At 53.1% G+C, this 12,270-nt stretch overlaps 7 protein-coding genes across 7 annotated transcripts; 4 read left to right on the forward strand and 3 right to left on the reverse strand.

Annotated features, from left to right (window-relative positions):
• Positions 1 to 97: 97 nt before the first annotated feature.
• Positions 98 to 1,883, forward strand: MYCFIDRAFT_141937 (uncharacterized protein; the record flags this gene model as incomplete). The annotated part of the gene is made up of 4 exons (XM_007931299.1): positions 98 to 477; positions 544 to 779; positions 843 to 1,060; positions 1,104 to 1,883. 4 exons carry the CDS (start codon positions 98 to 100, stop codon positions 1,881 to 1,883), a joined length of 1,614 nt encoding a protein of 537 aa, XP_007929490.1.
• A 1,199-nt stretch (positions 1,884 to 3,082) lies between these two features.
• MYCFIDRAFT_156284 (glycoside hydrolase family 36 protein) lies at positions 3,083 to 5,384 on the forward strand (the record flags this gene model as incomplete). The annotated part of the gene is made up of 1 exon (XM_007931300.1): positions 3,083 to 5,384. One exon carries the CDS (start codon positions 3,083 to 3,085, stop codon positions 5,279 to 5,281), a length of 2,199 nt encoding a protein of 732 aa, XP_007929491.1. The 3' UTR covers positions 5,282 to 5,384.
• A 1,122-nt stretch (positions 5,385 to 6,506) lies between these two features.
• On the reverse strand, positions 6,507 to 7,070 carry MYCFIDRAFT_84634 (uncharacterized protein; the record flags this gene model as incomplete). The annotated part of the gene is made up of 1 exon (XM_007931301.1): positions 6,507 to 7,070. The coding sequence occupies one exon, from the start codon at positions 7,068 to 7,070 to the stop codon at positions 6,507 to 6,509; it is 564 nt and encodes a 187-aa protein (XP_007929492.1).
• A 590-nt stretch (positions 7,071 to 7,660) lies between these two features.
• Positions 7,661 to 9,569, forward strand: MYCFIDRAFT_177538 (uncharacterized protein; the record flags this gene model as incomplete). The annotated part of the gene is made up of 13 exons (XM_007931302.1): positions 7,661 to 7,713; positions 7,749 to 8,006; positions 8,041 to 8,201; positions 8,230 to 8,394; positions 8,424 to 8,455; positions 8,477 to 8,819; positions 8,851 to 8,890; positions 8,920 to 8,963; positions 8,994 to 9,088; positions 9,118 to 9,240; positions 9,270 to 9,339; positions 9,395 to 9,415; positions 9,454 to 9,569. The coding sequence occupies 13 exons, from the start codon at positions 7,661 to 7,663 to the stop codon at positions 9,567 to 9,569; spliced, it is 1,521 nt and encodes a 506-aa protein (XP_007929493.1).
• A 39-nt stretch (positions 9,570 to 9,608) lies between these two features.
• MYCFIDRAFT_177539 (uncharacterized protein) lies at positions 9,609 to 11,237 on the reverse strand (the record flags this gene model as incomplete). The annotated part of the gene is made up of 8 exons (XM_007931303.1): positions 9,609 to 9,752; positions 9,807 to 9,867; positions 9,891 to 9,906; positions 9,939 to 9,962; positions 9,989 to 10,045; positions 10,079 to 10,144; positions 10,168 to 11,127; positions 11,150 to 11,237. 8 exons carry the CDS (start codon positions 11,235 to 11,237, stop codon positions 9,609 to 9,611), a joined length of 1,416 nt encoding a protein of 471 aa, XP_007929494.1.
• Positions 11,238 to 11,288: 51 nt separating this feature from the next.
• On the forward strand, positions 11,289 to 11,891 carry MYCFIDRAFT_177540 (uncharacterized protein; the record flags this gene model as incomplete). The annotated part of the gene is made up of 5 exons (XM_007931304.1): positions 11,289 to 11,398; positions 11,446 to 11,572; positions 11,598 to 11,607; positions 11,642 to 11,742; positions 11,799 to 11,891. 5 exons carry the CDS (start codon positions 11,289 to 11,291, stop codon positions 11,889 to 11,891), a joined length of 441 nt encoding a protein of 146 aa, XP_007929495.1.
• Positions 11,892 to 11,920: 29 nt separating this feature from the next.
• On the reverse strand, positions 11,921 to 12,256 carry MYCFIDRAFT_177541 (uncharacterized protein; the record flags this gene model as incomplete). The annotated part of the gene is made up of 5 exons (XM_007931305.1): positions 11,921 to 11,956; positions 11,983 to 12,001; positions 12,026 to 12,078; positions 12,130 to 12,156; positions 12,233 to 12,256. The coding sequence occupies 5 exons, from the start codon at positions 12,254 to 12,256 to the stop codon at positions 11,921 to 11,923; spliced, it is 159 nt and encodes a 52-aa protein (XP_007929496.1).
• Positions 12,257 to 12,270: the final 14 nt, after the last annotated feature.

The following is a 12,270-nucleotide window of genomic DNA, read 5'->3' on the forward strand; positions in this document are numbered from 1 at the left end:
GGGGAGAGGATAGCAATGAATAAAAGCTCTCATGAAGGAAAAAAAACATTTAGAATTCTCTAAAATCCCAAATCAGTCTATCACTCACTCACTAAAAATGCTCTCATCCCTAGACCTCCCCCGCTCCCCCAACTTCTTCCTCCAAGCCTCCGCCAGCATATGCATTTCCTACATCCTCCTATCACTCCTCCTCAACTACTTCTCCGTCCAAGCCCGATGGTTTCGAAAGCAAGAATGGATCGGGTACCGGAAAGAATGGTTCTCAGGCGTACGCGCTCACTTGCGATCGATTCTCGGCACGCGCGAAACGGTCATGGCCAACTACGAGAGACTCAATAATCAAAGCTTCCTCGCGATTCCGCAATTCATGAGTAAACCTTTGCTGCTGCTGCCGCCGAAAAAGTTGCGGGAACTTTGCCAGAAATCGGAGGATGAGGCGAATCTCTATATTGTGCTGACGGAGTTTTTGGCGATAGAGTGAGTTTGCGGAGATGGATCTGACGTGTAGTGTCTCGCACTGGCTGACGTTCTCTCTCCTCCCAGGTATACGATGCAAGACGACGTTACTCGAGACCCATTTCATCTGAGTATTGTGAAGCATCAACTCACCCGCAAGCTGCCGATTATGACAGCGGACATCCAAACTGAGCTGGCACTGGGATTCGATCAGCACTGGCAAGTCGATGTTGGCAATGAATGGAGGACGATTTCGGCATTCGGGACATGTACCAGTATTATCAGTCGAGCGGCGAATCGTGTCTTCTGCGGACCAGATCTATGTGAGTGATTCGAGGCCGGCCATGAATGTGCAGTGTCGTGCAAATGCTGATCAATGATCCCAGGTCGCAATGAAGAGTTTCTGAAGCACGTCAACCATTATTCGGAATATTCATTCCGGACGAGCGGCATCCTCAACATGCTTCCCAAATGGATGCGCCCACTGGCTGGTCCGATGATTGCTCGACGCATGTTGCGGGCACCTCTCCATGCTTGCAGACAGCACGCCGTGCCAGTCATCCAGGAGAGAGTGGAAAGGATACGATATGGTATGCAGGACGAAGTACATGTAAGTTGACGCGTGGTGGACGTTGTGCGGGTGCCAGGCTGACCGTCGATCTCAGAATGACGCTCTACAATGGGTGATTGAGCAGTGCATTGCGCGCGACGATGCTCTCGAGCTGGACGCAGACCGGATTCTACGTCGCTTGATCGGACTCAATGTTGTCGCGCTCCACACCACTAGCATTGCCATGGTGAATGCTCTCCTGGACCTGTACTCTTCGCCGCGTGCCGCCGAGTATGTGGAAGGTCTCCGCGAGGAGTGCTCTCGTGTGCTGAAGTCGTACGGGGGAGAATGGCAGAAGGGAGTGGTGAATGAGCTGTTCCGGATCGACAGCACCATCAAAGAAAGCATGCGCCTGCATGCCATCTTTACGGTTGGGACACTTCGAGAAGTCACGAAGAAGGATGGCGTTGATCTTGGAGACGGCTGGCGAGTTCCACATGGAGTTCGTCTCGCCACGCCGATTGTCGCCATTCACCGAGACGAGCACTTTTACCCAAATGCATACGAGTTTGATGCCTTCCGCTTCTCCAGAGATCAGGAGCAGGTCGATGGTGACAAGGCGACTCTCGAGAAGCGCAGTCAAGCGATGGTCACGACGAGCGAGAGCTACCTGTCGTTCGGGCACGGTCGTCAAGCGTGTCCCGGCAGGTTCTTCGCATCGCAGGAGATGAAGCTCATGCTCGCGCACATCGTGATGAACTACGATGTGAAGCTGCCAGGACCCAGGCCCAAGACGTACGACTTCAAGCACGCGTCTGTGCCTGATCCCAGGTCGCAGCTCATGATTCGGCGGCGAGAGGCACCGGCGGAGGTGTGATGTGGACGTAGAACTGTCACTGTCACTCTTCTAGGCCAGAAGGCCAGCTGACTTGCCTGGCGCCATGCTCTTTCGTCATGCTCGATTGGGAAGGGGATGGAGGCGTGGGTGTTGGAAGGTGGTATGATGCTTCGGCGATGTAGCGCTTCGGAGGAGGTCTTCGAAGCTGTAACGTATGTGCGTGCATCGAGCGCGAGCGGATGTATTAGGAAGACGTAGTTCGAGGAAATGAATGTCTCTCAAGCAAGGAGTGCTTGGCAACAACCATTTGCCGCGAAGATGTAGTATCGAGAAGGCCACGGGGATTCCATTTCCTTCTCCCCTCTCTCCGATCGCCTGATCACGCAAAATTGACCTCTCGTTGCCCGGTCGGCGTGGGTTGTCTTCGGACCGAGAAGAGGTGTTTGTTGCAATCCTGGTCTCCCCGTGGCATCTCCACCATCTCCGCTTTCGGGCTTCGACTTCCTTGCTGAACACTTCTTGGTGGCAGTGGAGGAGATGGAGAAGTCGGAAGGCCGATCGAATGGAAATCCGAAATCCTCCCTTCTGCACGCACGATTGGGAGCGCCGAGATGGCGCCGCAAGGATGGCGGAAAACTCATCGGGACTCATCGTTCTCCGCCCCGACCCCTTGCCGTCCTGCGACCTGTTTTTCCGCCGCAACAATGGCACGCTGGAACGGTGGCTTCGACCTTCATTGAAGCCTACAAACATCACCATGACACGGGGAGCGAGATGGCGCGATTCTGCGGTGACCGGATGCTGAACATGGGCGGAAAAGCGCCGGCAAGAGTCCGGCCAAGATGGCACAACAAGGCTAGCTGCAGCTTACGGCCAATAAAGTGAGCTCTCGATGAGCATCACTGCCTGTTCCTGAGAGGCCAAGACTGCTACCAGACGTCCCATGTACCATGACAACGAACGAACGACCACTGCATCCTCCACATCCCGCCTTCTCCGCATACCATCTCGCTGCGGAGTCAATTGCCGACAGTGGGCCTGTGTATACCGACGAGAGGGTACATATGTATATCTGCTGAAAGACGGCTCACCACCACGCAGCGGGCTTGGGTAAGGCTGTAGTCGGGATATAGCAGCATGAAGTCGTTTGGTGGAGCTTCGTTGGTGGCCTCTTTGGCTGCTCTGGTTGCCGGCCAGGATGGTGAGACAGACATTGGGATGGAAGCGATGCTGGAGAAATGCATGCTGACCGCTGCAAAGCAATCACGGCCAGCGGATCGAACTTCACCCTGACTGCAAAGGGCGCCTCATACCTCTTTCATGCCGACTCGAAGACTGGAGACCTGGTTTCTGACCACTTCGGAGGGCCCGCCGATGATTTCACACTGCCAACCTGGGTCAGCACTCAAGGATGGGCGGATGGCTTGAGTATCACTCGACGAGAGTTCCCAGACTCGGGCCGCAGCGACTTCAGACTTCCTGCCATCCACATCAAGCACGCCGACGGAGACACCCTCTCGGCCTTCTTCTACCAGTCTCACGAGATTGTGCCAGGCAAGCCATCGCTCCCAGGACTGCCCGCCACATATGGCAACGAAAGCAGCGTCTCCACCCTTCTGGTCACGCTCTACGACAACTACTCCGACGTGACTGCTGTGCTCTCGTACTCCGTCTTCCCAGAGTACAACGCAATCGCACGCAGCTTCCAGATCCACAACAATGGAACGGCCAACATCACCATCGAGCACGCAGCATCCTTCAGTCTGGATCTGCCCAACTTGGACCTGGACATGATTGAGTTGCAGGGCGATTGGTCTCATGAAGCCAACCGTGTCCTTCGCAAGCTCGACTTTGGCGAGACCAGCTTCCGCAGCACTGCCGGCTACTCTTCCGCCCTCCACAACCCATTCTTTGCATTGGTCGAACCTTCTACCACCGAGAGCACAGGACAGGCTTGGGGCTTCAACCTGATCTACACCGGCTCTTTCTCCGCCACGGCTGAGCGGTTCTCGACCGGATTCATTCGCGTCCTGCTCGGCTTGAACCCGCTCCACAGCAGTATTGGCGTTGCACCAGGTGGCACCTTTACATCTCCAGAGGCCGTTGCAATCTACTCTTCAGAGGGCGTTGGTGGCATGTCTCGATCATTCCACGATCTCTACAAAAATCACCTGTCCCGCTCCAACTACACTCACGAAACACGACCAGTGCTTCTCAACTCGTGGGAAGGTCTCGGAGCCAGCATCAACGAGACCAATCTCGTGCAACTCGCAGGCGAAGCTGACGAGCTCGGCATCAAACTTCTCGTTGCCGACGATGGTTGGTTTGGCGTAAAGTACCCCCGCGACAACGACTCTCAAGGTCTCGGTGACTGGACTGTAAACCCCGTCAAATTCCCACACGGACTTGCCAACACCGTAGCACAGGTCAACAACTACACCACCACCGGTACCGGCCCATACGCCGACCAACCACTCAGATTCGGTATCTGGGTCGAGCCAGAAATGATCAACCCCAACTCGACCCTCTATCACGAACACCCAGAATGGGTCATGGGCGGCACGACGAAACTCAAAGACCGCCTCTCCCTCACCCGTCACCAACTCGTCCTCAACGTTGGCCTCCCCGAAGTCCAAGACTTTATCATCGACTTCGTCTCCAACCTCATCGACACCGTCCATATCCAATACATCAAATGGGACAACAACCGCGGAATCCACGAAATGCCCTACCCAGCCGCCGACCACCAATACATCCTCGGCCTGTACCGCGTCATCGACACCTTGACAACCAAATACCCTGACGTCCTCTGGGAAGGCTGCGCATCGGGAGGTGCACGTTTCGACGCAGGACTTCTGCACTACTGGCCCCAATCCTGGACTTCAGACAACACCGACGGTTCCGACCGCCTCACCATCCAGATGGGTACTTCTCTCGTCTACCCTCCCTCAGCAATGGGCTGCCACGTCTCCGCCGTCCCCAACGGCCTCTCCCATCGCAACATCTCCATCGAATACCGTGCCCACGTCGCATTGATGTGCGGATCTTTCGGTTTCGAACTGAACCCCTCCGAACTCTCCGCCGAAGAAAGCGCCGCCATCCCCTCCATCATGACTCTCGCAGACCGCATCAACCCGCTCGTCATTTCCGGAGATTTCTACCGCCTCGCTCTGCCCGACCACAACTACAATTGGCCCGCAGTACAATTCGTCGCCAAGAATGGCAGCGAGAGTGTAGTGCTCGCCTTCCAACAACAGGCCATGATCAAACCCGTGAATCCTCCTTTGAAACTCCAGGGCTTGGAGCCTGAGGCTAGGTATTGGAATGATTTGGACAATGCGACGTATAGTGGGAATACGTATATGCATTCGGGGTTGAATGTTCATTTCGCCACGACGGATTATCAGTCGAAGGTGGTTTGGTTGCGGAAGGAGTAGATGGGAGGATTGAGATGAAGAATTTGAAAAGAAGAAAAGAAAAAGTTATTCGCAGCTAAGAAACGAATGTTGATTATAATATTGCAATTTAGGCGTGTGCTCCAATCGTCCTGAAATTTCACATCAGGTGCCAAGAATCAAGAAGGATCACGTACCTTGCTATGTAGACGAATTTCATCTCCGTATGAGCGGCGCCACTCCCAATCAATCAACTAGTTCTACAAAGAATTCCTACCCAGACTTACAACTACAAAAGCAGTACAGGACCGAAAATTTAGGCGCAGTTCACAGAAGTGGACATCGAAAGAACCAGGATACGAGCCATCAATTCTACTTAATAGCCGAGAGTCCGGACTCAAATCAAACCTAGTCGGGGAGCGGAAAATCCCTCTTCGGTGTCCTCCATCGAGAGTCCTCGAAGCAAACCAGGATGCGGAAATTCCTCTCCGTTCCGTGGTCGTTTGGCTGGCGGGAAACGAAGGACGCTGCCTACGATTGAATCAACCCGGAATGGCGCAATGGTAGAGGCGTTGACTTAGATGGCACAGTTGGTTGTATTATGCTGAGGGGGAATGGGGTTCTGGTGTATGATAGACGCTGTCTACGAGCAACACTCCAAAAAGGACAACTGCATAGACGACGCTTAGAATGACTTGGATAGTAGGGTTGGTAGTATTATGTAGAGGGACAATAGGGTTCCGGTGTACGAAGGACAATTTCCACCTCCGGAGCACTCCAAAGAGAATCATTTGTATAGACAGTGCTCAGAATGACTTGGATGATACTGTCAGTGTATTCGAGGAGGAAGGGCCATATCCCTGTCGTGCTTGTCTTGGCTTCTGGTGTACGAAGGACAATTTCCACCTCCGGAGCACCTCCAAAAAGAACAACAGCATAGACGATGCTGAGAAGAACCTAGATGCCACTGTCAGATAATCGAGGATGAAGGGCCACTTACCTGTCGTGCTTGTCTTGGCTTCTGTTGAACAGAAGAGCCCTCACACCGTCGCCCGAAGGCCTCAAGGTACAAGCACATCGTGAGGGTTGACTTTGATAACGCAGGTTGCTACTGCGGACCGATGTGGGTAACGACTCAGGGCGGTCATTCCACTGAGCTCCCAAAGTTGTGAGCCGCCAAGCAACAAACGCTCTCCGAAAACGAATGCTGGTCAGCTGGTGCCGGTGTCGACGTGGTGTGTGTGGTGTGGTGAATCGGAAGGAGGCCTCAAGCCACGTTGGAGTCGCGAACCACGGTGGTGGTGGTGGTGCGCCCGAAATGATAACTGGTGCGGCGGGAAGTCACCGCCATCTCGTCGGCGAGGTCGTTTCCTCGGATGCCGGAGTGTGCCTTGACGGCCTTGATGACGACCAGCATCGGCGAAGCAGCGTTGTTGTTGGCCAGATCTGCAATCAGGTTGCAGATGTCGATGGTGACCGCCAGGTGAGGCCAGCCACGCTGCACGCCGCCGAAAAAGCAGTGCTCGATGTCGCCGATCGCTTTGACGGCGTCGGTGAGGATCTCCAGGTCCGTCACCTTGCCGATCCAGTGCTCCTCGGCGTAGAGGAGGGCGGCCTTGATGCCCTCGAGCTCGGCGACCTTGGCGTTGGCTTGGAAGCCACAGGACTCTCCGAAACAGTGCCACATTTCCGTGGCTCTGTCTTTGAAGACGAAGGCGCAGCCAGCTACGTTCGTCTGAGGGTCGAAGCTGCCGTCGGTGTAGACGGCTTGGTAGCCGAAGGTTGGGGCGGTGAGGGGGTTGGTGGCGGTGGTGGTGCCGTGCGAAGCCATTTCGAAAGTTGTTGGGGTTGTTGTTGTTGCTGCTGTCTGTCTGTCGAATGGCTTTGCTGTCTGGAGAGAGAGGAAGGAAAGGAGGGAAGGGCAGAAAAGGAAGATATAACACTGACCAACTTCACCTACGTGAGAATTGAAACTACGATGACTATTCTCACAGCATTGTGAACCGCTGAAACACTTTCACACGGAGGTGAAGTGCAATGATCCAATAGCAGGCTACTATACCTCACAGTATCGTTTCAAGCTGGTCGAACTTCACGCGCTCAGGCCAGAAGGGCAATGGAGGTGGAGGTGAAATTCGGGGCATTGTGGCGAAGAGAATGCGCTGATTGTGTAGGGCCCTTGCAGCATCGATGATAGTTCTCCATGCGCAAGCAGAAAACGATCGAGATGTAGGCGAGATGTAGAGAAGGGGCGCCGTGGATGAGCGGAGAATGAGGTGCTCTGTAAGTGTAGTAATGGTTGGAGTGGTATACAGCAAAGAACTTCAAGCTTGTTAGTATGGTGAAGCAGTTCAAACGTCCTTGCCTATATATCGTTGGACCCTGAATTTGGCATTCGGCTTTGGACTGCGCATCGAATGCATGAATGAGGACCCTGAAGAGCATCAAAGAGGGACGACGATGAGATCAAGAATGTAGTGCAGACTCGCGTTGAGGCCTCCTGATTGAGATGCCGTAGAATTCTCAACAAGCGCGGAAAACACTTGACAAGGGGGCAGAAGACAAACGCTTTGAACAACGGCCTCGCATCCCTGCAACTTTCCCGCTTCCGCATCGTCGACAAGTGCTGCCCAATACCACGCTTGAATTGCTTGCTTCGTACACAACTTGATGGCGAGAATCAAGAGGCGAGAGATCGATTGAACGACGTTCGAATGGATTCAGGGCTATCCCGACACGCCACACTACCTACCAGAACCCGATCACCGTCGGCATCGATAGCCAGGACAATTGATGTGAAGTCTTCATGCTGCCCCTGATGCCGACATGCGGACGAAGTGGAACACCCTTACCAAAGACCCATGGTGCTCAACACCTCACCCCCAAGACTCCTTTCTCGAGGACATCCACACGCGGCCGATGCGAGCAGTGAAAAGCACGATTGCAAAGCATCCAGAAGTGAGTGACTGCTGATTGAAAGCTGCCACAAGCTGCAACCTCGCCTCTCGAGTTCGCTGGCTCGCAGAATGTGGCGTTCAGGACGGTGAGTCCTCGATCAAGACGAGAAAGAAGAAGGAGCACATACAGTCTGAACGCATTTGACGTTGAGCGTCTTCCTTGCCCTTCACCGCAGATGGATACAAATGAGACCTCGAGTGCTCGGCGGCACTACGGTGATCGAAAGAGGTGGAAAAGACGCTCATATCTCCCGACTGCGTGAAGATCTGTGTGGTGTAGTCGTCATCTGCAGGTGATCAACCCTACACTGTCACTTCAAGCCATTGGATGCCAGAGTTCCTACTGGATCAGCACAAGAAGCGTGTCAGATGGAGTACGAGGAGCTGGGTCGAGGCAGGACATCAGAAGCGGCTTAACCAGAGAGCATGCCTTTGCCGAAGCATCGGTTGCAAAAAGCAGTATGCTCTTCTTCAGCGAGGAATGGTTTTGCCGCCTCCGCCTGCACATCTGGAACTCGAGCGTAAAGACACGCGAGTGCGAATGTCATTCTGGGTCCAGCGTATCCGTCTCCGGCCAAGGCAGCAAAAGCTGGCTCTCCATGTCTCGATTGAGATTTTGCTCAGTGACCACCGCCCGGCCTAGCTGTCGCCCAGCTTCGGGCTTGATGAAAAGTACTCATGCGCAGAACGGCCCGTGAGGACTCGTGCGTGTCCTAACACCAGGCATCGGAATAGAGCCTTCTCTATAAGCACATCCAGGAACAGGGGTTAGATAAATCGCGGGTTGCTGAATCGAGAGCAGAAATTGGAGTCAGATACCGTCGGTCCTGGAGCAGGTGATTACTGGACACCTCCCGTCGCTCGGAAGACTCTGATCGTAAGCAAGTCTATTGTGGCACGCTTCCGAAAATCAACGCTCAGACCTCTCCCTGCCATGGAAAGGGGAAAGCGAAGAGACTAGGGATAGAGTCCCAATCCGAGCTTGAAACATCATCGCTATTCCTCGGCAAGACCGCAGCAGATAGCGGACAGGGCGTGGACTGCGTTGTCGAGAGCATGAAGCGGAAGCATAGGAGGTTAAAGGTGTGCTGTGTGATGGCTGCACGGTATCTCTCTCTCCTATAGTACTCCAATTCTCAACGGGTTTGAGCTAGCGAGGCTTCGAGATTGAACGCTTAGAAAGACTTTGGCAACTGAGGTAGCGTGTACAGAAATGCTGGTGAGTAAGTGTCTCGAGACTTCTCTCAAGCGGCTCAGCAACACCATCCTTCCCAGTGGAAGTCATAGCATTTGCTATACATGATCTGGATGGCTTCGTCCCGAGCATACAATGGAAGCAGATGGAATCGATCGAATATTACGAAGAGGCTTGACATCTCTTGACTTAAATCGCGCTCTGATCAAAACCTGATTCATAATAACTCGCATGGGAGATCCAGCGCCCAGAAAAGACGACATCGTCGAGCGTTGACATGCAAAGACGGCTTTTGGAGTAGAATGAGACTCATTACACATCTCACACCAACATCATGCCTCATACGGCTGACGATCACTATCTTTACTAGATGTCATTTAGCTTGCATAGCATATAACATTGAATAAGAGCAGACAAGCTGGATCTTGCGTGAAGTGGAACCCGATTTCTGTTTTTTTTTAATACACGCATTCTGACTTCAAACCATGCACTGTGCCACTCGACGGCTGGCGCGACTGCTATCCCAAGCAAAAGAGGACAAATACACCATTTAGTAGGAGAAAAGATCCATCTCACCTATTGTCTACATAGATCGACTCAAAAGGTAGTCGTATTGCTGTACGCTCTGTCGTTCCATCTCATTTCTCAGACGATCTCATTTGTCCCAAGGCAGCCTATGCCAACAACAGCGCCGACCTGCTTCAAATCCCCTCGTCCTCAATTCCCCCACTTCGTCTTGAACTTCGCACCGCCCTTGACCCAATTCATTGCCCCACTTCCCAGCTCTCCAGCCTTGCCACGAAGATGCTCCTGCGCGACCGTAAAACCATCCTTTGTTTCCTCTCTCAACACTCCTGGATCCCGCAGACAAGTCCAAAGCAGATTGAGAACATCGCACAGCCCGCCCAAAGGAATCTTGCCAGAAACCGTCACCCCAGCCCGGACATCGAGGCATGAACGGTTCTCGCGGATATCCAGGTCGAGTGTGATTTCAATGTCCTTTTGGCTTGGCTGGTATGCGAGTAGCATGTGTCGGGCAGAGCCTGGGGTCTCTGCGATCGCTTTTGTGACCGCAGCGTCTTCGATGTATCGATTGATATCCAGGCAGCTGTGTTGCTCGCCTTCGTCAATCTGGAGATAGTCATAGTCCATGATGTCGCTATAAGGTGGCAGGAACAGGACTTTGGTGTCTATGATAGCCGCAGCTATACACCGGTTGCGTGAGTCTCGAAAAGCGTCCTCGAAGACCAGCGGATTGATGGCGATACCGGAGAAGCTGGGAAGTGGGTTCCTGTCGAAGTCGTTCTGGTTGCGCGCTACGAGCTCTTCGAAGGTCGCATGCTGGGGCTCAGGGGCCAGATATGTGAGAGTGCGGAGCTTCGAGCTTGTTGCGAGGGTGTCGCGGAGCTGCTTGCAGACTCGAGTCGTCTTGATGATAGGGCGAATGTCGAGGAAGGAAAGAATGTGCTCGGCTAGCTCGACAACTTGGAGCGCCTCGGTCGCTTTGGTGCCGTTGTAGTTGTCCACGAAGTTCTGTTCTGGATTCATGGTTTCGGTTAGCGGGAGGAAACGATTGTGCGCTTGCGCTGCTATGAGTCCGTTCGTGGCGATGGCAAGTTGGCCGAATGCTTTGCAGTGATGTATGCCGGCGAAGGACGAAGAGTGGTTGCGACTGTGGGTTGGAGAGAGGAATGTAGTTCCTTGAGTTGTTTTGAATGGCGGCTTGTTGATGATCCCTGCACGTGAAGCGCGCTTCACCGGTTTCTTGGCGTGCATGTGAAGTTTCCAACGCGAAGCTCGTGACACGTGCAGAGTACTGATGCTGTGACCTGCAGAGTGCAATCATAAGGAGTGCCCCTGCTATGCGCGACGTCGCTAATATTACAAGCTACATTTGATGCTTGCCCACAGCCAGGACACGCTGATTTGTATACGCCTACCGCACCGCTTTAGGGAACTCGCAAAAGGAAGAAGAATGATTCGCATCAAACTAATATTGCTGGCTGAGTGCTGGAACTGCGCTGAAACATCCTCTGAAACGGACCAATTTTGAGCGAAGGCTCTATATGCCATCGGCGTCATCTGGAATACATCATCGCCGTGATCCTCCTGGTCCTCAGCGGCGCTGCGTTCGGCCTGCGTCAGGCCAGCTCTCGCTCACGAGGTGTCGCGCTTAATGCGGTGCCTCGAAATGCTGTGGCCTGAGGTCCCGAGTTGTCACCAACTTAGAACTGGGAAACAGAATTGAAGACAAAGCCAAGGTTCAAGGCGTTGAGAATGCTGCTTCTGCTCGATTTATCTGGGTTTCCAACGATATACAGGTTGAAATGCTTGAATGTACGTCATTTTCAGTGCTCTATAGTCTGGCGAAGTCGCAGTATTATATCCAGTCTGTAATATGCCACAGTGTCTGAACACACCTCAACTACGCTTTGACGTAGCAATCAAAGCAATCAAAGATCCTTTATGGGGGCATTGGATCTACAGCGCTCTGGTCTGAATTTAACTCCTTCGAGGTCCATTCATGCATTAACTGGAATTTTCCATGCCCGTTGCGGTATTGATCTCAAAGTCAATGGGCTGAAATGAACGTTTTGCCTGAGTTCCGATCTGTTCTGATGTCAAATAATCCACGGGATTCGCAGTCTCGTATTCATCTTGGAGTCAATGGGCTGGAGAAATTTCATCTATAAAGCTTTTGCCTGAGCTCTGATCTGCTCTGATGCCGAATGATCTACGGGACTCGCAGTCTCGTGGCCACGAGGCTACATCGCCGACCTGCGGGCGAAGCAGTACGTTACTAAGGAGAAAGCCTCTTGTCGATCGATATACACTTCAGACCGCAAGAATCGCATTGTGATTCATCACATGAGACAGAA

Source organism: Pseudocercospora fijiensis, assembly GCF_000340215.1.
Source record: "Pseudocercospora fijiensis CIRAD86 unplaced genomic scaffold MYCFIscaffold_7, whole genome shotgun sequence".
NCBI lineage: Eukaryota > Fungi > Ascomycota > Dothideomycetes > Mycosphaerellales > Mycosphaerellaceae > Pseudocercospora > Pseudocercospora fijiensis.